General features: G+C 44.4%; 1 protein-coding gene across 2 annotated transcripts in view; it reads left to right on the forward strand.

Annotated features, from left to right (window-relative positions):
- Window positions 1–229: 229 nt before the first annotated feature.
- Window positions 230–27125, forward strand: part of FGF14 (fibroblast growth factor 14) — a 411362-nt gene continuing 384466 nt past the window's right edge. For both annotated transcript variants that reach the window (XM_075491948.1, XM_075491951.1), the window contains exon 1: window positions 230–437. In XM_075491948.1, the coding sequence (XP_075348063.1) occupies window positions 230–437 (208 nt within the window). The remainder of the gene's footprint in view (window positions 438–27125) is intronic.

Genomic DNA, 27125 nt, shown 5'->3' on the forward strand with positions numbered 1-27125 from the left:
GTTTTGGCCTCGGCTGGGATTTCACTACCTTACTTTTCGTTTGGCTTCACGCTGAAAAAAGGGATTTCTTTTATTTTCTCTCCACGCTTTTGGTTATAATCCAATGCTGATCTAGGGGGAATAACCATTCAGCCTGGCTGAAAAAAAAGCATCCGTTGAAAAGTCTCAAAGAAATAGACCACGTGAGGAAAAAAAACTGGGAGAAGATCGGAATATAACCATTTTTTCTATGATAAAACTGGTGCCCCTCTTCAGGAGAACTGGTCTCAATTTATTATTATGCAACCACAAGGATCTCTTCTTTCTCAGGGTGTATAAGCTGCTGGATTGCTTTTCGCCCAAATCAATGTGGTTTCTTTGGAACATTTTCAGCAAAGGATCGCATATGCTGCAGTGTCTTTGTGGCAAGAGTCTTAAGAAAAACAAGAACCAAACTGGTAAGCAAAGCAATCCATTGCACTGCGTTGTTTTTCTTTTATGCTACCCTGTCTGTTGCTCGCCGAGGTAGATCTGCAATCCTGCTGAGGGGAGAAGGGGGAAATATAAGGAGGCCAGCACGGACATGCATGTGCATACGTGTATGAATAAGCAAGGAGCGGTTTGGATTAGCTTCAGCCACTGTCACCACGGAAAAGAAAAAAAAAAAAAAAAAACAAAATCAAAGGCGACCCTAGCCCAGTCTGCATCTCCTAGTTTCTATGTGCTATTTCCAAGGAGGAAACTTTTATATCGCTACCCTTTTCGAGGGAAAGCCGGTAGACCCCCCCCCCCGCCCCGCTCCCGTCCCCGGTGCGAGCCCCCCCGTGCACACCCCCAGTCAGTTTTGGGAAGGGAGCCCGGGTCTCCCGGGGTGGTGTGAGCCGGCCCTGCCTGCGGTGGGCGAGTGTGCCGGGGCTCAGGTCCTGCACAGCACTTTCTGATTAGCTTGCAATGTGTCACCCCCGCACACACCCCCACCCGCCTCGCTCGGCTTTCTGAAGTCGAGCCCGACACCCCCCGCCCCCGGCCTGGGGGCTCCCCGTTATCACTCACCCCCCGGGACTCTAGGCCAGGAAGGCGGAGGGGAGTGAGGAAAGGGGGTGGACACTTTCTTGGGGCTTGTGCCCGGACGGCAACTCAGCCAGCTATGCCAAGCGGCAGCAGCGGCTCCGGCGGGGTGGCTGCGTCTCCTCCGCCTCTCCCTGCCGGGATGACCCCTCTCTGCACACGCCGGTGTCTCTGCGTGCGTCTCCATGTCTGCCTGGCAGCCAGGATCATGCGCTTCGGTTCAGCCCGGCTCCGAGGGGGAAACTTGCAGTACATTACATAAGAAATGCAAATGCAGGTGCCCTGGGCCGCCCGGTCCCGGGGGGTCACGGCGCTGCTGTTGCATCCCTCTCGCTCGGGGCGTCCGTGCGGCCAAGCCCGCGGCTCGGCGAGCAAGGTGGGCGAGAAGGGATGCTCGGCGGGCGGGGGAGCCGGGAGCTTTTCAGGGGAAATACCGGCCCTCCCCGCCCCCCTCACACCGGGCTCTGGTCCCCCCCGCCGCCGCGCTCGCTCCCCGCGGCCGGCAGGTTGCCTGCCAGCGCTTGCGTGCCTGGGGAGGCGAGAGCCGCTGGAGCCCGGGCTGCGAGGGGAGGGATGCCGTGTGCGCCGGTGCGTGTGTGCCGGCTGCCCTGCAGTGGCAGCTCCCGAGCAGGAGGCTCTTGACGCTGGCACTGCAGTGTAGTAGATCATAGGCTCTCGTTGCCTCTCTGACACCCCAACATCAACAAGCAGCGGCCCTGGCAGCCCGCACCCCTCTCCGCCCCGGCAGCCGGGGTGCCGGCTCCTGCTTTGCCCAGCTCAGGGCGGTGCGGAGAGTCGCGGCGGGCACCTCGGCGGATTTTTTCTCTCCCCCCTCGCTCCCGTTTGCCAGCTCGTCTCGCCCCTTTCCTCCCCGCCGCTGCCGCTGCAGCAAAGAGCAGCCACCTCTCGGCATACCAAGGAGGCCGAAATGCCCCGCCGGAGGCTGCGCTCAGCCTCCCGCAAAGTGCCCTTTGCTTCACTCGCCCCTTGGCGCTGCAGCGAGCCGCCTCCCCCGGCCGGGGGCAACTTCCAAGCCGTGTGCCCCCCCGGGGCGGGATGGGGCAGGCAGGGGCAGGGCAGCCGGCCACCTTCCCGCAGCCTGGGGACGCCCCCTCTCCCCCTGCCCGGGCCGCGCAGGCAGGGGCCGTGGCCGCAGGGGGAGAGCAGAGCCGCGGCGTGGCTCGGCCTGCCCTGCCCGCTGCCCTGCCCGCTGCCCTGCCTGCTGCCCTGCCCGCTGCCCTGCCCGCTGCCGCCGCCGACCGCCCCCCGGGGGGGCCGGCTCCAGCGCCGCGGTGCTCTGGGCGAGCGGCGATGCTCTGGAGGAAGGGCTTGGGGGGGATGGTGGTTTCTAGACCTTTCAGTTTGCATATCGGGGCGGGGGGAGGCGTATAACCCCCCACCACCAAAGGCCCATGTCCTTTCCTTGCGGAGGGGAGGCCCCTGAAGCCGAGACGTGTCCCTCGGGGTGCCAGGGTCCCTCAGCACACCTTTCCCCCTCCCCAGGTTCTTTGCCGCACTTGCCCCCTCTGCACGGGACGAGTGGGTTTTGGTGGCACTGCACCCCGCCGCCACTGCCACTCCACAGGGGAGGGCTGAGCCGGCCCAGGGGGTGCCGGGGGGGGGTAGCCGGCCTGAGCAAGCGGGGCGAGCTGCGGGGGGCAGAGGCCGGGGGGGGCAGGCTGGGGGGTCGCTGCCCGCCGCTGCCGCGGGTGCCAGGGGGGCACAGGGCGGTCGGAGAGCTGAGCGCGGAGGTGGGGGCTCGCGGTTGCCCTCCCCGCCGGCCAGGTCCCTGGTCTCGCTCTCCGCCCCGCACAGTTTGCGCCGCTCCGCTCCGGTCCGACGTGATCCCGGCGGAGGAGCCGGGACGCCGAGCCCAGCCGAGCCGCATGCCCCGTCCTGACATCCCGTTCCCGCTAAACTGCGGCTGTCTGGGGAGGCTAATAATCCGTTTGGGATTAGCTGGCAGCTCGGCCACAGGCGCTGTTGCTCTCCAGGGGCAGGTCATCTCCAGCCAGGCTGCGGTCGCCCGCGGGAGAGCGGGGAGCCGGTGCGTGATGCCCTGCCTCGCCCGGCGCCCCGGGCCGTGGGACTCCCCCTCTGCGGGCAGCTCCGCCCGCGGGAGCCGGAGAGCCCCGTCCCCGCTGCGGCACGGGGCTCCGCTACGGCCCCCGGCCCTCCCCCGGCCCCCTTTGCCCGCCAAACTTTTCAGGAGGGACGGGGCTTTTCGGTCTCAAAAGGCACCACATGAGCGAGCAGCTGCCGCTGATCAAACCGTGCGGAAAATCAAGCAGGTTAGGCAGCTAACGCTGGCTGTAATTTCAGTCTGTTCAGTTATTTTCGGCCTGGTGCACTTTTTTTGTCCCTTTCAACAGCTGGCCTTTTTCCAGAAATGGGACTGGGTGGCTCATTTCCAGATGTTCTCTGCTTCGCGTTGCCTCTCCGCCGGTGGCCGCAGCCCTCCCCTCCGCGCCGTGACCTCCTCCCGGGGCTCCCCTGCCACCCCCGGGGGCCCCAGCTGGCCCTGCCGGGTTTACCGGCACCAAGCAGAGCTCTGGAGCGAGGGGCGAGCGGGGCAGGGAGGGATGGGGTGTCCGGTGGGGTGTGTGCAAGTCCCTGGCAGGGTTGCGTCAGGAGGCTTTGGTTTTTATTTGGTAATAATTTTGTGATGACCAAAGTTGTTTCAAATTTGATATCCCAGAAAGAGGAGCTGCCTTTGGTTGCTACAATTACTTACCTCTTTACATTTCTTCGTAAGGAGAAAAACTTTGAGAATCAATAGGTGTGGCTTTGCTTGCACCAATTGAGTTTTTTTGAGTTTTCCTGAGTTTAATAGCACAAAAAGTAATGAAGCCCCACATATCTTCAGCATCCTGTCCAGCATGAAAATATCTGCAATGTGTTAGGTTCCCTGGGCCTCACTTGCTTTTGTAATTATTCCCATCTAACTCTGCCCTTCCAGCTTGTCATACACACGGAGAGGACTTCACAAAGTGTGAGACAAAAGAGACTTCTTCTCACAAAGAGTTAAAAATTGCTTGAGACCGTAAGGCCTGAGCCAGGGCTTGTAATGATAAGATCCCATCCTGGTGGCTTCCCCACTCCCCGAGGCTCTAAACTGGGTACGTTCAGCTAGGGCATGGCTAAGTCATGGGGAGGATTTGGGGCTTGAGGGGGAATGGGGAAGGAGGGTATCTCTGGGTGTTTTCTGAAGCAAATACAGCAAGTGAATAGATTTTTTTTTACCACATGACAGCTGTTAGGGCACCCATGGGAGATGAGCTAGTTGGCTGGAGTACTAGATGCCCTCACGGCAGGAATTGCTATCCCATTTCACTCCTGGTGGCAGCCCAGCAGACAGAGGATGTATCAGGTTTCCTCTCCATTTACCTCCAAGAAGAGGCATCTCTCCAACTCAGTCAGGGGTGCTGACAGGAGAGTAGATGGAAACTGGCATTACTATAAATATGTGGCTGATAGAGGAATTTGGTTTTTGTTAGTATCAATCCCATATCAATCTCAAACACAAAACTTATTTAAAAAGAAGAGCATCTGAAATGCAGGCTGTGGCTGAACTGGGATCTCTGCATAGTCCCTTGTTAAACTCCTTCTCCATAAAAGAGTCAGACTGTTCTTTCATGGTCGCGTATCATTTTGAAAAAGTTTCTAAGCACAGTCATGCGAGGATCTGTTTGAAGCAGAAGCTTGGGTCCTGCCTATAAAATATATAGTGTGTGTCTTTATCTGAATTCTAAGTAAATTAGGGCCCCCTGCTGCCTTCCTTACTCATAGAAAACAAACCTCCCACCCAAAGACAAAGGGTATTTTGCCTCAGTAAGAGCTATGGGATCAGGTCCTTGAAGTTTCTTTCACGTAGGTCTGAAAAGCAGCTCTGACTGCCTAAATACCATAATTCCTGTACTGTTAATCGAGCTGCAATGTGTTTCTCTTGCTCAAATGTAAAATTGCCTATTTACATGTATTTCACCTACTGAAGTTTTGTCCTCTGTGGAACACATTTCCTGAATTTATACAAATTTAATTATTCTTGATCAAATTAAATTGCATATTCTGCTTGTTAAGGGGTGAAATTTATGCCTGCTCATGCATCTCCCTACTGTGATAAAATGCTTGCACCTAGTTCAATGTCTGCTAATGACAGGCCGTTTATAAATGAATTCAAATATACAAAGGATGACTTAGACTTAGGGAAAATATGAAAAAGGTATTTACCGATATCATTGGTTTAAATATTTATGTGTATGCAGTTTTCGTTTGAGTTGATGTTTATTCTACTTACCTGCTTCAATTATGTTCAGTATATTAATTTTGACCTAAAATTCCTATTGACTTCAAATTGAGATGTGTGATTTAGTCATTCAGAATTTGCCCTTTTGTAAACATTTTCTGTCCAGTAAATGCCTGTAAAAATACAGTCTGGAGAGGAGAGAGTTGTTTGAAACTGGAAACCAGTTTTTCAAGAGGACTTCATAAAACTAAGGAAATAGGAAGCAGGGCATTACATCGACTCTGAGGTGGCATTTCATACTTGGTGGGGTCACTACTGAGGTTTTTGTATAATCACTCAACACGTAGGATTAAATGCTGTGAGGCTAGAATGTGGTTGGATAAATAAAGTGGTTGTGTGCACATTAAACTCTGCTGAATATTTACAGACGTTTGCCAAATGTGCCTGTGAGCACTGAGTCCTACTGGAGCAGGTTTCATTCAGTCGGGGATGATCTTGTTACTTTGGGAGCAGTGAGTTGTTTCTGTACCTAATTCTGTTTCAGATGGCTTTTGTGATTTTGGACACACTGTTACTTCCCTATGCCTTGCTTTCCTGCTCATTAAATATCACAGACAATGTCTGAACATTGGACAAGTGTGCTGTTGGTCCTTTTTCGTTTGCTTTTCGCATTTCAGCGAATGATAGCTTTTTAAAGACAAATTACTAGGTTACTCAACAACTTACTGAGTAACAGAACACTGATTTTAAAATTTTGCAATCTCTGTTGTGGAAAAAAAAAATAGTTGTGCTGTAGCACAAGGCCTGATGTACAATTAATGTACCTGAGAGCTACTTGCCACTGTACAGAAAGACTGTATACAGTAAAAAATAAACTTTGCAGGACTGGGGCCATATTTAGTTCAGAAAGAGCCTGCTTCTTACACAGAGTGTGTTTCTACTGTCAGAACAAATGAAGCGACAGGGACGAAAATCTTTTTATTAGAGACCATGTTATTAAGTGCACAAAGGAGTATATTCATCTTCAGACTGGCTATTAAAAAAATTATTTATCATGTTCTCGAAGTGGATCCTTAGAGGTTCTGAGCCACTCAGAAGTACTGAAAATTATAATTGCAAAGGGAACTGGTCGTGTTTGGCACCATGATGGACTGAACTCGCAGAGAGCAAAGTGTATGTAAGTGACATATCATTTTTAATATACTCTGCAGCAAAGGTAAATAGCGTGTGGATAACTAACAAAGTTGTTGTTCAAATCAGGAGCACGCTGACTTTGAAGAGGATTTTTTGAGGGAAAAACCTCAAAAATCATTAAGTGAAAGGCTTTTAATGGTTAAACGGAATGCAGGTTTGGTATATCTGCAGCATACGCTTAGAAGCACTTACCTTAAATAGTAGCAAGGAAAGTAAATAGTTGCTGATGAGACAGCATTGAGAAGTCAGAAGAATAGTATCTGTAGTAAAATTCAATGCACAAGTCAGAATAATAACACCTGCAGTAAAATCCAATACACTAGTTTAGGTAACATACTGTGTTGAACATAATCAACTTTTTAATAGTTTGAGAGTTAAGATTGGATGGTTGTGTGGGGCAAATGACAATAAATGACACGCAGTTGCTAGCAGAAATTGATGGTGTAATTTTAATGTCCATATTTTGTGTTTTCACTCTGACACCAGCTTATTTTTACTTTTAACTGGAAACAGCATGAGGAATTGCGCTGAACAAGTTTAACATTTGCATACAGAAGGCAGTATCTTGGAAATTACTTGGCTTAATCATTTTGTGGCACTAAAATTAACCAGGTCCCATTAGACAGTAGAATTGAACCAAGGTTAAACATTTTAATTCCATTGGAATTGTTTTGGCTTTTGCTCTCAGACAGTGATACAAATAAGCTGTAATCCTCTATGAAAAATTTGTTTTAAGGAGATTCCAGAAAGGTCCGTGTTTCACTGAGCTGATAGAGGACAGACTTTGCTGTTCCCTGAAAATTCATCATGTCATCCATGTTTTTTTTCATGCGGCTTTCTCATCTGGAAAGATAAGAACATAGTGAGGATACAGAATGTGCGGGACTCTCGCCTCAGCTCTTGAACATGTCTTGTCTCCAGTTCTGGGCATTAGGTGGCGTAAGAAAAATATAAGGCACAGGGCAAATCTAGGTTTGATCCTTCCCCTAATCTATCCTCTCAGTTTTCAGCTGTCACTGGACTGCCTTAAGTCGGAGCTTTTATTCAGGCCACTGCATGTAGCAGCCTCTGAAGGAGCTATACACCTTTACTTGTCAAACAGCATTTCTATTTTGGGCATCAAAGATTTTGCGTGGCAGGGAGCTCCACGTAACCACGTGCTGCGTGGAAGGGTATGGTGTGGTTTGTGCTTGCAGTGGGTACTCCTTGGTTCTTCTCCTGTTGAAAAACAGAGGCTAATGCTGCTATTCCTGCTCCATGTTTGTGATTAGCGATTACAGGGAGCTTTTCAGGGGTGAGTATCTCATCTATGAGGTGAAGAGCACTTCCTTCATGGTGCCTTCTCCTTCCTTGAACTGTCAGAAAATACTCAGTATTTCTATCATATGAGTTCCTATGCAGTATAACTTGCCTTTGCTGAAGATGTAGGATGTCTCTGGCTTTGGAGGACATAGATGAGACAGCAGCTGACACATCCCTTTGCATGGGGACCTGCCTCTCTGGTCCTCCTGAAGTCAGTGAAGGTTTCTGGTTGTGTTCATGGGTGCATGCAGAGCATTGCCCACAGTTTCACCATAGACCAGAAGCTCTCAAAACTGTAGGGCTATGAGGAGCTGGGAGCCCCATATTGGCAGGTTGCCTCTGCTTTCATCCAGCTAAAAGTTCATTCCTATGGATTTTCTAGGCCTATGGGATGAGGAAGTATCTCCTGCAAAGGGCATGTTTTCACAAAGGCCTTTCTCTTGAGGGAAGGAGCAGGATATTGCTCCCTTGAATAAGTTTTTAAAGAATTAAGCTCTAGTGTGACTGAAACCTAGAATTTTGTACCAGTGTTGAATGATTTGAATAGGAGAGAGAGCTTGCGTATAAAAGCAAAGACTTCTGTTTACATATAAATCTCTTGGTTCTCACCAATGCTAGCAAAGGCAGTATACAGGAATTTCATTGCCCTTTAATGAGGTTTCAGCCGAAAATGTTAATTTAAAGAAGGCAAGTTTGCCAGACTTGTTACTCTTTCAGTAAATTTCTGAGCATGTCCTGCTACATTTAAACAAAACGTCCAGATTAAACAGTTCCCAATTCAAGCTTCTTTAATGAGAAGTGCCTTATGGAGCATTACTATTGCCCAGTAGTTTCTACACGTATCACTCATTGTGCTCATTGACATTGAATGAGATGAACAGGAACTACCACTGCAAAACATAGTGGAAAATACAGAAAAAGATGTGGAAAGATTATAGAGTAGGGAAATGCTGAAAAAAATCAGTTAAATCATTAGTACAGCATCTTATAAAATAGAGTATCCTATCAGGAATATCTTAATAAGGGTTAAATTGATAGTAGTGCTTACTAATTCATAGTGCTCAGGATATGAAAAAACACTTTACAGTTCTGATTTTCTTGCAAATAGAAATCACAAGTCGATACGCAGACTGCTAATAGTCCCTGAGAAACTGAACCTAAACGTGATTTAGGTAGATTATCCCACTAGGAGATCAACCCAAGATCTCAGATGTGAATTAACTTCAGTCTGTCTAAAACCCAGGTGCAATTTTGTGGCTTGGACTCTTTCAGCTTTCACTAAAATCCATGATTTTAAATGGCATTAGCAGGTGGATTAAAATTTGTAAAACCTTGTGCCACCCAGAGGTTTTCTTCTAGCCCCCTACCAGTATAAATCTTTTTTTTTATGTTTGTCCACATGTGAAGGAGACTTTCTGCCTCAAAAACTAGGGTTATATGGACTTTCAGTACCAACATTTGCTAGTCTCCTGGCTTTACTCGGGCCTGTTTTATCTCTGTGAATATGACCTTGACCCATCCCAAACAGTCACCTCCATTATAGCCTCTCACATCTCTTTCAGTTCTTTCACCTGCTGCTTGTGCAGGCATCTCACCTTTTTACTTTGGGTTAGGGTCTCTGAGGAAAATTAGCCCTTAATTATATTTCTTTCCAATATTTTTATGTTCTCTCCACCACTTTGAATAATTACCTAGTGGCAGTGAGCAGAATGACAATACAGGTTATTACTGACGTAATATATATTTATGATGGATGAAGGGTAGGCTGATGGACTATCCTTTGTTTTATTTGGCATGAGCTGTATGAATGATTGGTTTCCCACTTTCTGCTAATTTACAGTAGCAGAACAGTAGCAGAAGTACATAAATGCAGAGGCAGTAAAGCAACTGTGATGATTGATTAGGAAAAGACAGTAAAATCAGCAAGAGGATTCAGAAGACCTAAGAACAAATGTTATCCCTTTCATTCGTTTTGAGGATTGTTTGAGGATATTACTTGCTTGAGGATAAAATGCTTTATGTGGGATTCTGCTGTTAAAGCAGGACTCCTCAGCTTCCGGGAAAGTTTTCTGAATAATATTGCTGAGCAATTCTTACTTACTTACTGGTATGGAATTGGTTCCAGGTCCTGGCTTTGCCTGCTCACATGGGTGCTATGCACCTCCTTGAAGCTTGTGGCCATGGTACCCTGCTGAAGAGTTCCCAGAGAACTGCAAAATCCTTGTGGATGCAAGGCATGCCCCATATGTCCATACCTTCTGCAGGGTACAGACAGAGTGAACTTGGGGTCTGGATCTTGCTCACCTTTGATTCACCTTGTTCACCTTTGATTGAGTTCACTTTTGATAGTCTAGTTTTGAGACATTATTGTATGAGAGGATTATAACATGCCACTGCAGTGCAACATGCTCTAGGGTTCCTGCTGACCAGGGACATTTGTGGCAAAACTAGGGGCTGCATGTGCTCTTAATCCCTGTGCTCTGAAGTGTTGAGCTCTGCCTATTTGCACAAAGTTTTGAAACATGTTAAAGATTAATTCCCTGACATTTGAAATTTATAGCATGGACTCTTCTTCCATGGAACAGGGCACCTAAAAGCAGTATGGGATTGTTTTACAGCAAATATGTCATTATGTAGAGTCTGTATTGAAGACCCACATTTTTTGAAGGAGGCCTTATTTTGTTTTAGAACTCAACTTTAAACCCTGGTAATGTTTGTGGAGTTGTAAAAGTGTAAGAGGAAAAAAAAATAAAGCTGTTGTAGTTTCCTAGGTAATACATATGTGGGTAAAATCAGTGAGTTTGCTCATGGTAGGAGGAATGTGCACTAAGGTAGTGGGAATGGAGTCATTGTGATTTTGTGTTCTAGTGCCTTTCCTCATTTCAGTTTGTCTTTGCAGTTTATAAGAGAGGATGTATCTGGGGTATTACTGACATGAAGTGGAGATGAGTCCTGTGATTTGTGGGCCACAGAAGATATTTTTTCCTCATTGGAGGTTTTCAGTGAAAGTGTATCTTAGAAGACATTGGCTTTCTTAGCACTTCAACATCATGCATGTTGATTCTGAGCATTGCTATACACCATTGAAGAAAACACAATCTAAGGGATTCCTCAAGATACCAAATATGGTGCTCTTGATTAAAAAAAAAGTCTTTAAGCACAATTAGAAAAAATAATGGAACCTAAGGATACGCAGGTGAATATCATGGTAGTTTAACTGTATGGCTACTTAGTTTCATGGCCTCTTAGATGCTGGATCAGAATGATTTTATTCCAGTTGTGCCAGCTGCCATCAGGATGAAAGCAGAGGCAGCAGTTTAGGACCTTATAACCAAAGCAGAAGTAAGCTGCAAGTTGTGCAGGCTAGGTTAAAACCTTTTAATAAAATATCAGGAGAAACAACAACATGAGGGTTTATTACATTTGCTGAGGCCCATTTTCCTTGGCTTTCAGTGGCTAGTTGGAGTGACTATGGTCTCAGTTGGCTGGCAAAAAGAATACCTGCTAATAGATTTAAGATGGAAGATGAGGAAAAGATAAATACTAAGCCCTTGTAGTCATATATATAGGTTAAGAATTTGGGGGTGGAACTTGGTGAAGTTCGAACAAAAGTAAGTCAGAATACGATGTTAGTACATTAGGTGAGATTTTTTTCAAGTGCTGTGTGGATGATACATGAATAGTGTGGGATGCTTTCTCTCCCACTTATTCTCAGAGGGAGATGAAAAACCAGAATGACAAAAGAAATTATAAAGTAAATAATAAGGGGATTAAAGGGATCTGTAGTCATTTAGAAAGGTTAGTGATAGAGAGTCCTACAGGCAAGCAGAATTTAGAAATTGTTTAAGCTACTTATCAATCGAAGAGCAAATAGATCTGAAATTTAAGGACATTTTCATGGAAAACACCTATTTCTAGAAGTGTTTCTTTCCCAAGGACATCCAAGAGAGTTACATTTGAGAGTCTAGCTTCTCTCAATTTATTCCATTTATAGCTCTCTTGCTAAAGGTGAGATATCCTTGCAAACGTTGCTTTGCTTTTATAAATGAAGGTGCTCCCACACTCTCCTGAGTCTACCAGCTGTCGTTGCACAGCTCCGGAGGAGTGGCCTGCAGGGTGACCTTAGGCTGAGTGTCCGGTGCCTCCCGCCTGCCTGCCTGCTGTCGCACGGACGCTCCGCGAGCCGCCGGCGTGAGCACGCCTGGCAGCCCTTACTCCTTTGGACCTGCGTGGGTGCGTGGAGCCCTACGGGTGCTCCAGCTGCCTGGGCTAACACCTGCAGGCTCACCTGCCGGGGAGATGGCGCAGGGGTCTGCTTGCCAGGGTGGCCTTCAAGCTACAGCGAAACAGTCAGTCTAGTTGCCACAGTAACTGCTGGTGAGAGGAAATGTATTATCTCCCCCCCCCCCCCCCCAAACCGATTTACAACACAACTTTTAAAATGCAGTGTATGTGCTTCTATGGATCTTAAGCTTTGTAAATCTTTGTATCAGGCACCACGCACTGGGCGGTATAAACTATAGAGCTATCCAACACTGGAAGCATTTAAATAGCTTTTGTCTCTATCAGGCGGTTTCAAATGCATTTCTGCACGCTTGTAAGCGTTAGGCACTGTGAAGGAGGGTAGTATAGGTGCAATATTAATTTGCCTTTTTCTTCCGATAACTTATTAAGTCCACAGTCAAATAGGCCAAGAGTCTTAGGTGCCATTCAGACCTAGTAGACGACCATAAATCTGCATCAAGAAGCTTATACTGGAGATCTTAAAGTAACTTCAAAGGGAGAGCCAGTCTCTTCTCATTAACAGATGGCAAGTAAGAATTGTGAGTAAGAACTGTCCACCTTCAGTTTGGCATTGATATCCTTCCCCCACCTTAAACTCCTCCTAGTTGCTCAGGAACCTAAGACTGAATTTATATTGCTTAATTAAAAAGGGCCAGGGATTGATCCAAGTCCAAATGGCTCTGGCTGGCTCATGTCCACATTACTTGCAGTTACCACCTTCCCTAGCAGATTTGGCTTGGAGAGAGCTAGCTGAAGTGGTCCAAAACTGCCTGGTACTTAAGGAACAAGTGTGGGTGACCAGGGGTCTAGCACTTCTTTTATTTAGCAGTCTGAGCACAGCCAAAGAGGATCAGAAAACTCCTTTCACCTCTACTAAGGAAAGTTAGGGCAAGCTCTGCTTGTAGGGTGATTTATTTGTGCCCCCAGCCCCAGTGTGGGAATGCAGCTGGGCTAATAACAGCATATGACACCATCCCAGCCAGGCAAAGGGGCAATTAGAGCTGCAGTAGAAGGGATGAATCCCAGCTTCATCCTCTGAGGAAGGAGCACCTAGAAAGGGGCTTCCCATGGGCTCTTGGTTAACCCTGTGAAAAGCTGGTGGAGGAAAGAGACCAGAGTACCCCGCTTCGGAGTAAGTCTGGCAGCTGAGCAGCAGAGACACGAGTCTGCAAGGAAGGAATCATAAGGAATTTCTGAGGAGGGCAAACCAGACAGGAAGGGAGGCTCAGTCCTGCTGGGGAAAGCAACAGGTTTCCCCTTTCTCCTCTCTCTGACAAGAAGAAGGTGCAGCTCCAGGGTAAGGAAGAGCTGAAGGACAGGAGGTTTCCTCTGTCTCTGAATAAAACCTTTTTCTTCCGCTTCACCGACTTGTACTTGCTTTGGACAAGGATCACCCCTTCATTTGTGTGAACATGTGCAACGAAATTGGTCAACACTATCGATCATCTGAGTAACCTGTTTTTTTTACTGCGCACCCATCTTCTGTTTGCTGAGCTACGTGGACACCAACCTGAGTTGCTGCTGCACGTGCTTCTTGATCTTCCTTTAATTAAAGGGTATATATTTCTCCCCTCATGACCACCAGTCCCTCTCTTCCCTTATACAGTTGTGAGAAGCGCAAGTAAAGAAACATTTTTACTGATTATGGATGCTTTAAATATTTTGGCAGGCTAAATCTTGTCATGGTCTGTGAATTAAAAGGGTCTGGCTTATAGTCTGACAGAATGCTCCAGTATATTGGGTTGTATTTTGCCTATATTAATGAAAATTAGAAATCATAAAGCAGTTTGAGTTTGGGTTTTTGTGGTTTTTTTTTTTTTTTTTAATAGTTTTAGGGAAAATCAGTTTATACACTTGGAATCTCTTCTTTCTTTTCTCTGGGGATGCAGAAGGTCTGTTTACTTTTGCATTTAATGCTAAATATGAAAAGGTTGAATTTAAGCAGTGGATTCTCCTCTTTTCATGAATTTGCTGAAAACCCCTTAAGGTAACTGTGCCTTTACAAATTAAAAATCTAAAGAAACCCAGGTATCATTACTTAATCTGGGACTAAGAAGTGTGTTGCATTTAACAAGAACAGAGATTTTTATGTTTTCATTGCCTACAATAAAGCCAATTGTGAAAAGCTCTGATGATAGGACATAGTTTTGTGTTGCCTTAAAATAAAGCACAGTGGGGGGGCTGTGTTCAGCATGTGGGCTTGTTGTGAAGAGCTGGGATTTCTGAAACCACACTAACCACTCTGTAAATTTGGAGGTTGAGTCAAATCTTCTAAGCTGGTAAAATCTTTTTAGCAATAGAGGAGTAAAAGACTTTCAGTATAAATACTTCTCAATTTATTAGGTATCTTGGAAACTGTTTCTTCAGTTAGTAGCACATTAATGTAACATGTCTAGGACCTTTCACAGGGCATGGCAATTAAGCCAACTTGGGCCAGACTAACTGCATTGTGATTCTTTCCAAGGGTGAAAACATCTTTTCTTCATTCCCCCTTCCAGGCTGGGGAAATGAAGTTTTTTGGTGTCTCCTCATTTACAGTGTCTTTCTTTTTGCCATGCTACCTGAAAGCACCAGCTTTAATCCTTCTTCTGGGGGTTCCTTGCTATTTGCTTTATGCTGCAGCCCTCCATTGTCAGATTAGGGCATCAAAGACCTCCAAAGAAGGGTTTTACAGGAGGAAAAAGGGAGCATGCTCTCCATGGCCAGAGCATGGGACCATTCTTGTGATGGAAGTGATCTTTGCCCTCAGAGAAAAAGAAGGGGGAGGTTTTTTTGGCCTTGGCACATTGCTTTGGGTTTTAAAAATCTAGCTAAATTTAAATACTCAAATCCTCTATTGCTAATCCACCACTCCTTGGTCTCTGTAAGGAGAGGCCCCTGTTTCTGTAGAAGACAATAATTTTCTTGTACAGATGAAATGGTTCTGTGCTTAATCTACTATTACTTGAATAATTCTTACAGCACCCGACTCAGTCTGCTCCATCTTCTTGTCTATTTTAACTTACAGTGACTAATTTGCAGAACAAGCATGTCTTCCCCAGTTTGCAGCCAAGGGCATTAACATACAATGAAACTAATCTACGTCTACAGAAATCAAACAGAACAAGCAGCAAATGAACAGTTGAGACAGAACACCAATTTCCCCCCGTGTGGACACAGTCCTCTTGGGTTTTCCCTCTCAAGAGAATCGAGCTTTTTCTCGGAATCCCAACGGTCTTGTCTTTTTCATTGCTTTCACTCTATTAGGTACAGGCAACAGTACAAACCCGAACAAGCTGGAGGTTACACCAATAGATTTCAGAAGTCTCAGTGTGTCTTCAGTGAAGGACCTTGAAGCAAATTTATAAAATGAAAGGCTGAGTTAGCAGGAATTTCTAATCCTTTTGAAGAATACTTCTAAAAAAAGGAATATCAGAGAATGGAAGTTCAAACTGCCAGCATTGCAGTATACAAATAAGTAAGCGGGTCACCTGGTAGTCTCCTTGCCCCTGACACGGGGCACTAATGTTTTCTCCCTGAGGGGGATGTGCAACAACAGTACCCTAAGTCCTTGACAGAGTCCTGTCTTTTTTTAAGTTATTATTATTTTTTTAATCTGATAGAGAGTGATCTGGCTGGTGTAGAAGTATGTGGCATCTGTTGATATTAACAGTACTTTTCAAAGAATAGCACTAAAAATACTGTTTCTTTTAAGGTTATATATAATGGTGAGTTTATAAAGCTTCTGAAAGAGCATCGGTGGAATGGCTAGTATATAACGTGCTGCCCAGTGGACAGCAGCACACTCTTCAACTAATTATGAAATAAAGGTCCATCATTGAAAAAAAAAGTAAAAATTCTTGCCTTAAGGTCAGTGCTGTTTGAATTAGGAGGGCAGTTAAGCCAAAAAGCTCTGTGATACTAAACCCAGTGTTCGTGGTACCCCCTGTGAGTGCCTAAGCCTTTCGAACTGAGAATACACTGAGACAGTCAGGCGGCCAAGGTAGTGAAGCAGTGTTTTCTGGAGAGTTTATAGGAACCAATTATATGCAATTTGTTTAAATTAGTGGTGAGCAGTTCTACATTAACAATTGTCTTAGTGCTAATAAGTAGGAGTGTCTGGAGCGTGGTGCTTCGCGTGCTGAAGTCGTACCTGCGCTTCAAGAGGAGCCAGATCTTTCATCACACCCAGTGCTTTCATACCGAAAGGATGGAGCTGAAGCTTTATTGCTCAGATACTTTTACGAGTGCATTTTACATCAGTGTGCTTTTGCATTCCTGTCTTCTTTTCTCTGTTTTGTTCGTAACTGGGTAACCTGTTACCACACTATTTTCAAGGTCATAAATTAGCCGTTGCGTCTACATTTCCTGCTGTAGCACTGTTTAAAGACACCATTTTTGTCATTATATTCCACAGCTGATGACTGGGTGGACTGCTCTTGCCCCTAGATGCATAGTTACCTAATTAGAGATTAGGCAATATTTTAATTCAAATATGTAAATATTATCCCGTTACAGAGTTTCTTTAATCTGTATTTCCCATTCTTTGCCCACAGAGGACACAGGCATGGGAAAATTACTTTTGCCAGTGTCATGCTTTCTACTACAGTCCCTCTGCTCATTCCCCTCCTTCCTCCTTCAGGTCTCTCTTCCCATCTTCCTTTCAGATACATTTGTTAGCGAGAAAGTGAAAATCCTGCTTCAGAGCACCCAGTGGGGAAATTTTTCCACCTGGGGATGGGATGTGGAGCAAGGCTTTCTCACCGCTCTCTCCACTTCTGTGGGCACCATGCAAAGCTCCTGTCGGTTCACATCCTTCGCTGCGGCGCGGGGCCTTGGCAGCACTGTATGTTTCTGTATATTTTAAATCCTGATGGATTTTAAAAAGCCTGAGAGCTAGGACACCTCTGCTGTGCTCCATAAGAGATCTCATGGTCTTTCTCCCACAGTTCCCTTCAGTCATGAGAGGAAGTATCCGGTGCCTGCTTTCAATGCCATAGTGACAATTAATGTCATCCTCGGAGCGTGGCGCGTGGCCCCGCCACCTGATGAGGTTCAGCGTGGAGAAGCCGTTTCGTAACTGAAGAAACCCTTGCTTTAGGAGTGAAGAGATTTTGAACGTTGAGTTTATGGTACTGTGGGGCAAATACTGCCCTTCTGAGAACAAGCTCTGCTCAGAACAAATTGGGGGGGATTTGAATAACAGATGGGAAGGGAAAAGGCTTCTGAAATTTCTCTAGAGAGAGCACAAGCCCTGCTCACTGTAGCATCCAGCCTGTGTGCACAGGGATTTGCGTGAGTGGAGTAGGGGGAGGAAAGAACAAAGCCGGTAAATCCACTGGTACCCAGATGTCCCGCAAATGAGCTTCGGGTTTTGTGTCTGAGATAGATACTAAAATTTTGGGGTCTTATTACTAAAAGTTCTTCTGTTCTACAGAAGGTGAAAAAAGAAAGGTAGTTTTAATTTTATTATAGAGAGCCTTCCTGCACTCCCATGTAGTATACTGACAGTATTCACTGTGTAATCCCCTCCCTTCCTGCTCTTCCAGGCTCATGTATCCCAGGAGTCTGATAATATTTTGATTCTTCTTCATCATGCAGCAGCCATTTCAGCTGTGTCCACTCGACTTTGCTCCATTTCTGGCAATACTGTAATGAGGATTTAAGAAGATCATGTCTAAACAGGAGCCAAATAGTCATATTTGTGATGGATGTACAAGGACCTGAAAGAACACTTAAAGGTCAATTTTGGTACTACTGCCCTGATATTTCATAGTTTGGCATGTACAAAGAAGCATGAAGGATTTTTCAGTGGATGCTAGTTCTATTAGATTTTGGTTCTTTGCAGGCAATTTTAGTTTAAAAGGTCTAGTGAATATTTGAGAGATAAATAGGTTAATACACATTATACAAATTCCCATTCCACTGTTAACAGATCACAAAATGTTCTTAAAGGTAGAGTGTAATGTTAATGGTGGGATCAGGATCATGATTTAGTTGTCATGTCTTGGAATATCAGTTGCGTTACAAAAAAAAACCTTTTCTTTTGCAGCATTCAACCCCAGCCCAAAGGTCTTTTCAGTAAGGGGAAGCACCGTCCTTGGCTTGGATGAGTGTTGGAGAGAAGATTTCCCTATGCTTATTTAATACATGGGATCTATTTGGTTAGCAACAATGTAAAATGGAAGGTGCAACTGGCCTGTTTGGGTTTTAGGGGTAATATTAACATTCAGTTTCTTAACCAACCTTTCCCAATTGTATAGTTTTACCAATGCATTTCAGTACTTTATAGGTTTAATGAAGAGCTCAATCATTCAAAAATTGTATCAATTCGGTAATAGCAGGCTCAAGGCCCTGTCTGTGTCTTACCCAGGTAAAGCTGCTAACCTTTGATTATGTTACAAGAATTAGTAGCAAAAAGCAAGTACATATTTGCTGTATTTAAGATGCATTATTCCTGCAAATGATCCAGTTGTTTTATCATTCAGAAACTAAGAAGTTATTATTTCTGAATATCTTTCCTCCCACCTTTTTTTTTTTTCTTTCCCTCTGCTCTTGGAAACTGGAACAGAAGTGTTGCAGATATTGCCTTTCCTCTCTCTCTACACGTTTGGACTCTTCCTAGCTGTTATTGTGTGTCAAGAGGCCTAGATAAAGACTGATTTTACTGTATCTAGCGACTCACCATCCAGCACGTTCATACCAAGCTGCACGCTGCACGATCTGTGCCACCTCGTCAAGTCTCAGGCTGCAGCTTTGAAGAATTGTGTATGCAGAGATGACAATTCCTACAATTCACAAGCTCATGTCTGAACTGATATTTTTCATTCACATACTGTATTATGAATACAACAGAAAAATATTGCCTACATGCAAGTCTGAGGAGATACAAGAACCACTGAGACTGCTGGGTCAAAGTTGTCATGCATGTACATAGATGAAACTGTTTTAACTTACTAAGGATTGCCTCTTTATAAACTGGCACTAAATGCTGTATATTTTTTTTCTAACAGACCCAGTTAGGGAGTGGTCCAGTGGTCTAACGTAACAAATAATTAAATAATAAAATACAGCCATATACAGGACCTTATTAATAGAGGCAGCAAACATATGCATGTCAAAGAGAGAGCAAACCAGTTAAGAAATAAAATTAAAGATTTTAGGGTATTTTTATTGCACAAACTAAGAAAAATGTTCACATTTAATAAGCAGCATGAAAACAGATGAAAAGTGAATTCCATTTAGTTTGTTTTATCTATTACTATTTTAGCCTAAGGTGATTTTACTTATATAAATAGGAAAACACTTAAGTAGGAAATAAGGAAAGTATTTCTATCTTAACAACATCTTTTAAAAGGTAGTGATTACTCACTGTTTACTCTAGCTAACCTTGATCCTAAGTAAATTTCTTTGTTAACAGTCTTCATTGGTCTTTGAAAATGTTCCAGAGATATAGGGAAGGTAATGCTTCATTTGTCTTATCAGTGGCTTGTTCTCTCTTATTAAGTAAATAGGTCACAGTAGCTGTAGACGTTGAGGCATGGTCATATATATCTTCACTTTTAGAACCAAGATTGGAAACCTGTCTTGCTTGAAATACCTTTTCAGGGACAAAAATGATTAAGAATAATGTCATCATACAGTTAAAATAGAGTTTTGGATGGTCACTGTTCTTCATCCCAAGACCCCACAGTACTTACTGCTTTCTGTCCAAATTCAACATCTCACTGGGCAGTGGCCAAGGGTAGGATTTTATTACTGAGTGCCTCTGCTTTATCTGCATAGTATTGCCATGGTCATGAAAAAAAGCACTAAAAATACGTGCTGACTGTGCCAAGTGCATCTCAAGAAAATCCCCATACAATAATGTGCACGCATTTGAATGGTGCTATTCATATGGTAAGGGTGAGATTATACTTAGTTCTGCACTCGGCATACCGAGGAGAAGGCAGCACCTGGCTCTTTCTCTCCCTTGTTTTCCTGCAGGGTGGCTGGCACAAACTGATTTCTTCTGTTCTGGGCATAGAGGGGTGGGTGGCCAGGAGGTTGATTCTTGACAAGGTGGGAAAAGCCACGTCTCTGCTTCTTCTGCAGTAGCCAGAAGACTAGAGGCAGACCTGTGGGCTGCAGGATATAGAGTAATACCCCATTTCTTCCAGTTACACCAAATCCATCTCTGACGTCACGCAGAGTGGTGCGATTCTGCTGATTAAAAAGGCACCTGATTCCCAGATTCCCAATGACATGTGGGACACAACCGCAAAGCCTCTATTCTGCTTTAACACAGATAGCAATTAAAATTGACAACTCTACCACAGTTGTTCATAATATTTTTTCCGAGTGTTGTTAGTTGCTTCCTGCTCCTCACTCGTTTGTCCCTATGCTGTAGCGGGTAGTTCTACTTAAACTGCAGTTCAAGTCTCCTGTTTTTCTCATTTCCTCTGATCAGTTGACAGTGTACGCTACTGTCATATGTTGCAGAAATTAAAATAAGAAGTTAAAGGATGTTATTTCAAATCTTTGACAAATAGTGACTGCTAACGGCTACTACTTGTGGGTGTAAGCAGGTAGATGAATGGCCAGGGCTTTTAGCATCTTTCATCTCAGAATTTGAGCTGTGACTCGCATAGAGTTGCTAACATACAATATTTACACGAGTGGAAGCAATATTACCTGTTCTACTGCACTGTGAGCATCTGTTCAAAGCTGGATGTGGTTGATATCCAGATGACTCAAACACAGCACGTGCAATGCAGGCAGAAAGACCGGGATGCGTTTTCGGCTGTTTATGCTTGAGTGAGGGTGGCTTCGTCAATCAACAATGTTGTTGAGGGAATGACGAACCACCTCCTGCTTGTTGCAGAATTGAAATCACTCCTTTTTCTAGTGTTTCTGGTGTTTTCTTTTAAAACCAGTTCCTTGACTGTGGCTATGTCATGAGGCTAATGCATGCACATATGATGTAAGTAAACATCTTCACTGCAGACGTGCATTCCTTGACTGGCTTTCTAGTTATCTGGTTCAGGTTAGAAACGCTGTTCAACATTGACCCCAGGGGGCTGAGATGACAGTGGGAGGACAAAGAAAAGAAGTCATGCCCCAGTTCCTCTGACTGCAACCTTCCCTCTATCAACACGTGAAAGAAAATTGTTCAGGAGTCATAAGCGTTTCTGTATATGATGTGGGGATAATGTTGACAATTCTCTTATGTTTAAGCTACTGGATCTGCAGCAAGACACCAACAGCCTCAGGAGAAAAATTAGCCAAACCCCTCACCACAGAACAGCATCTCAGCTGATGAAAACTGAAAGGGTTTCTTTCACATCAGTGATGCTATGGAGATTTGCTTCTGTCACAACAGCACTTACCTCCTAGAAGGACTGCCGCATAATGTAATACCTGAAACAAGTGCATTACCTTTTTTTCTGTATGAATAGAAGTAATGAAAAGTGCTCCAGAATATTTTGCAACTGTAGTGATTTTAAAGAGAAAGGGGTAAAAGTTTTTGGCTGGTTTCATTGATAATGCCAAGCATTTTGATTTTTTTTTCAGGGAAAAGAGCGCAAAGAATAATTAGGGCTTTGGAAACTATCAGATGCATGGTAATTTTACTTTTATTTTAAAATCAGGTCCATTTAAATCCATTCATTCAGTAGTGTGCTGAAGGCTCTGAGAGAACAGGGCATAGCCAGGAGCTCTGTATTCCTTTGGTTTCTATACGGTAGATAGAAATTCCAGTTTGCAACATGCAGTTTTTTTCGGATACACTATAGAAATGATAGTCAATAAAAATGAATTGCTTCAAGTACTCATATCCATCGATGATCATAAATCCGTCTGCAGATGTTAATTAGGACTTCCAAAATTTCTATGGGCTAAGGGAGTCTTACTAACCTCTATTTAGAGATAGGGAAAGGAGGAATAGAAAAGCATAATGACTTGACATTTTTGTATAATACCCTTTCTAAGGACATGACCTTATTTTTCAATGCCTTAACCATAAACCCATTCTTTGCACACTAGTCTTCATACCCTGGCATCCAGATATCTGAAAAAAAGTAAATAGCTCCCAGGGATGTGAGGCAGTTAAATCTGCTGCAGGTAGTCACAGTGCTGGTTTTCAACTTGTTTTTGTTGCTGCTTGACAATATTTGCCAATACATTATTAAAAACAAACAAATAAATTAAAATTCATTCAAAGGAGCTGCAAAATCAAGCATTCAAATGTTATATCTAATTGACTTTAGGAAGCTGTAAGGCTTTAACTACAGCAGTAGGATTAAATCCCTTAGTTTGTAGGCCGTTGTACCAGGAAGGATTGAGAAGCCCTGGTATAAAGCAACCTCCTGTTGGCAGAGCAGTTAACGTTCTTCTTAACTGATCTCCATTATATGTATTAATTATGATGGATTTGGGCTTTCATTACTTGACTGCCTCTTGGTTTTTACTCTTCGTCTTCGCTGCCTGAGCCCTGAGCATTGCCTGAGCACCGCAGGAGCACCGGAGGGAGTACCTCCCAGACAGCTTGAGAAAGGTGTTAGGAGCTACCGGAGAGAAAATCCTCCCTGCCCACTGAGCAAAATCCCGAGCTGAAGCATGCACAGCGCAACCACAGACTTCAGCTGCTAAATTCTAGTAAGTCTATTATAAATACACAGTCTGAGGTTTTCTGTGGTGCTTTTTCAGACGTCTGCTCTACTTCACAGATGCAGTAGACCTTTTCAGAGGAATGACTGAGAGTTTTTTTAAAATATGGGCAAGACGTTTCCAGACAGCTCAAGCTGACAGTAATAAGTCTCAGGAGGACTTATTAGCTCAGGTGTGATTAGAAACCAAGCTGTCTGTGTGTATGTGCTGCACCGTGCCCAAGTGAATAATGTTTCCTATAATGTGGTGTGCTGAAGAGTGCAACGAGAGACCTCCAAGTGGCTCCAAGCAAAGCTGTCTAGAACCATCTGAAACTGGTGCTCATCTGGAGCTAAAAACGCCTGGTGGTTACAAACTGATGCCAGGTACCTCACACCATCTTGTTACTGCTGCGAGCCCAACTGGGGAGAGGAGGTGTCCCCTCCCCATGAAGAAAGTAGTTAAGGTAGGTGCCAGTTCCTTACTAATACCTTTCAGGGCTGAGGACTGCCACCTGGTTAACCACAGAGACTCTGTGGCCTTTGGCAAGAGAAACGGTTGCAGTTGCTGTTTGAGTTGACAGCTACTGTATGTGAACTGATAGGAGTATGCAGGATTCATAGTTTATTTGTTCTCAGATTTCCTTTTTTATTATTGTTTCCTGCCTTCTGACTTATACATCAGCATGACCAGACACTAACTAAGTATTTTCTTTGTGGCTAAACTTTATGCTCGATTTTTATGAACTAGAGCATAAAGTTTCACCATTAAGAAAACGAACTCTGGTGACCACATTATTTAAAGCTATAAGAGGACAATGAAAAATTAAAGGTCGTGTTTCACCACGGAAGTGGATGAATTTTATTTATGACACTGGGAATGATTTATTACTTTGGGCTTTCTAACCCCCTAATAGGAAGTCTTTATGGAAGGCTTATTTTTGTCAAATGTATGTAAGTACCCATGTATCGAAGTACTGAAGCCAAATCAGTGTAGCCACTGCAACATTTTCCTTTGTGCACTTTCTGAACAGAAGCCTGGGTTTTGCATTGTTGTTCTTTTCAGAAAGTGTTACACAACCACACCCAGGACATTGTATGGAAGTCTTGAAATGAGGTCTAAAAATTTTAAAAATATTATTTTGAGAAAGGAGCTTCAGTGCTCAGGTATTCACACTGAGCAAAATACAGCATTCAAAATGCTGACTGAAGTATTGTAAAGAAAATTTAAACAATTTGATACAGCTTTTTTCATAGTATTATTTGGCAGTTTACATAATCCATATTTATGGAATAAAGAGCGTATACCTTTGGAACCGCAAGAGAAGGGAAAGGAGCGGTTTTAGTTTTAGCTCGTGCACACAGATACACATATTTTGGTTTGTGTTTATTACAGACTTTCAGTTTTTGTTTGTGTAGCATATAATATCAGTGATCATGCCTATTTGCATATTGATTGTTATTTGCACGTAACCATACCCTTTCCAGACATGGGCTGGAGAGCCTGCTTGTTGAGCCGTGGGTGCCAGGAAGGCACTGAGGAAAGTGGGGTGAAGGTGGGATGAAGGCAGGTGGTTGTGTCTTGCTGGAAGCTTCTGGTTGTTGTGAGGACCCAGTGACTGGGAAGATGGCTCAAGCTGGCTTACTCCTGCTTGACTGGGAAGAAAGTTCTGAGGCAGCTTTGATATGGGGGTAGGTTTGAAGGGGATTGTCACATGCAGTAGCTTGGCAGATAAAGAGGCAGGAAATAAGACTGGGTCTTTCCTCTTGGGATTAAACTCGTCGTCCTTCCTTACTTTGACTTCCCAAATACACTGGGGAGATGGAATGGGTTGGGGTGGTCCCATGTGACATGATGAGCAATGACAAGGCTGCCTTTCCAGGCAGCTCCACTGGATGCAAGAGGCCAAGCTGTGAGCTGAGACTGCCAGATGAAATGGATGTTTGGCAGCCCTGGCCACAGCCTGAAACGCAGCATTTGTTATCTGAGCCTCCACAAGCAAACGTGAAACAGCAGCATCTCAGGACCAAATTCTTCTGCAGGGTCAGAAAATGTGACCCCAACTCTCCTCCCCGAATCTTCCTGCAATGCCCTGCTTTCCAGTCTCAAAATATATGTCCTGGTCAGTCTGGCAAACTGATGGAAATCTTGTCTGTTCCTGGTGCACTACAACTTTTATGGTCAAGCCTGGATGGCAACTACATTTTTGACCTTCTGACACCGGCTGTCTAGATGAGGCAGAGCAGGTCTCCCATCAGCACCTAGATCTGTAATGTCCTGGCTCCTTTCCTGTACGGTCATCAGTAGTTTGAACTCTCAGGCTAAGGCCATGTAGGAGATGCACAGAACTGTCCCTGAGAGTGACTTCCATAAGCTTTGATTAGCCAGTTTGGAGCCTTCTCTCTTCTAGATATCTTCTGGGGAAGTGGGTGGAAGAAGAGGAATAACTGTAGGAAAGTGTCCTATTTCATTTTCTGGCTGCTTAAATAAAGATGAAGCTAGCAAATTCCTTTTTCAGTCCTGTTACTGTTTGTCTCTTTTTGTTCGTAACTCCCAAGCAATGCGAAATAAAATGTTACAGTTTCAAAGGAAAATTGGATTATACTCATTTGGAGGGAGGGAAGGAAGAAGAAAACAGGCTTTATACTTTGACAGATTTTGATCCAGACTTTTAAAAAATTAAAATGAATAATTTTGCAATATTTTGTAAGACTGTGTATTCTAAAGATGCAGCTAATCAGATATGCATGCAAATTTAACATGGGTTGCCAACTCTCATGATTTTTTTTTTTTTTTGTGCTACAATTATGCGGCGTAAAAATTGGCCTCTTGTGAGAAGTTGCTGACAGCTCAGCAGTTCTGCTTCAGTGCTGGCTGCAGAGGGTGGGGTGGCTGCCAGAGCAGGAGGGTGGAAGATGGTTTTGGACTGGGGTGCAGGATGCTTCCAGCTGAGGCAGCTGTTGCACAGCCTGCACCGGTTTCCACTGTCCTGGGAGCGGCAACCTGTGGGGCAAACCAAGAAGTCTGCTGCATCTCCTTACCCACTTTCTCCCTTTACTTGCCGTGAAGTGGGAGAGAGAGAAGCAACGGAGGATGTGTAGCAGATGCCCAGAATCTGTATATTTCCCCATCTTAACCCCATTTGCATGTAATCAGATGCTAGGGAAAGGTGGGATGAGGAAAGGCGTAAGAGCTGTTTGGAAATAATATCCACGTGGTAGGAGGTAAGAAAGCTGATCATCTGGTCCTTGAATTGGGCACAGTGTGTGGAGAAAAAGGAAAGCAGAAGTTTTAAAAGAGATGGGAAACTGGGCAGGCGCAGTGCCCAGTGCTAGAATTCATGAAGGAACAAATTCAGGGACTTGTCCACAGCCGTGGAGGGCCACAGGGAGCAGCACATGGAGGAAGGAGCCAGGGGAAGTACCCCCACCTTTTTGCAGAAGCAGAAAAGTGGGGGTCTCTATGGAAGGCTTCCCCAAAACACTCCAAGACAAAACCAGATGACCCCTTCCAAAGAATGGCCAAATCCAGGACAAAACTGCTTTATTCAGCATTGTGACTGTGTTTGGTTTTGCTTGTGGGTCATTATCTTGTGAGGCTGGCAATGCTATGTGTGTGTGTGTATATATATGTCTGTATACATACACCTATATAATTTGAAGAAATTTGCAAATTGAAAGAAAACAGGAGGCAATAAAGCATTTTAGAGTATTTCTCTCTATATGCACTAAGTGTTTAGAGTATTTAAGTTCTGAAGAGGTAGCTATGCCTTTATTAATTTGATGCCTTATATATTTGGCTTTTTGACAAAATACATAATTACTCCTGCCAGGTATTAGTCTATTGATATTAACAATCCTGTGCATAAGTTTATCGCTTTTAGAAGACAGATATGATATAGTTCATTTTCTTTAATATTCTGTCATATGGTGGTGTTTGTTTGAAGACAATAGTAAAACTTAGTTAGCCAATATTATTACCTGTAGTGAGTTCTGGTGAACGGGTATCCAAGCCAACTCAGGAAAATAAGTCTGTACAGAGATCTGGCCAATACAGTTGCTTTGGTTTGTGCCAAATGGTGGCTGGGAAACAGACCTTCACTGACTCATTTGTCTCATTACAGGCTCCCACTTGGTTCAGTGGTCAGATTGGAAATTTCAAACCATGGTAGACAGCCAGTAGGAGCCAGCTGAAATGAGGAGAAGTTGTCATTTTTAGCAGTCTGCAAATATGTGGGAGTGAGAGCTAGCTGGTAAACAACTTGGAGAAATGTTAGGCTGACTTCTTTACTGCTGTGCACGGTGTGAGGCCTCCTGTACTTGTGCAAAGCATAAATACCGAATCCAATTGGTCTGCTTATTGCACTCTCATTTTGCGTGGTTGTGAACTGCACGAGTTACGGGATGAAGGCCGGCAACTGAAACAGTGTATGGGCCAGAGATATCCC

The sequence above is a fragment of the Mycteria americana genome, chromosome 1, assembly GCF_035582795.1.
Source record: "Mycteria americana isolate JAX WOST 10 ecotype Jacksonville Zoo and Gardens chromosome 1, USCA_MyAme_1.0, whole genome shotgun sequence".
NCBI classification, from domain to species: Eukaryota; Metazoa; Chordata; class Aves; order Ciconiiformes; family Ciconiidae; genus Mycteria; species Mycteria americana.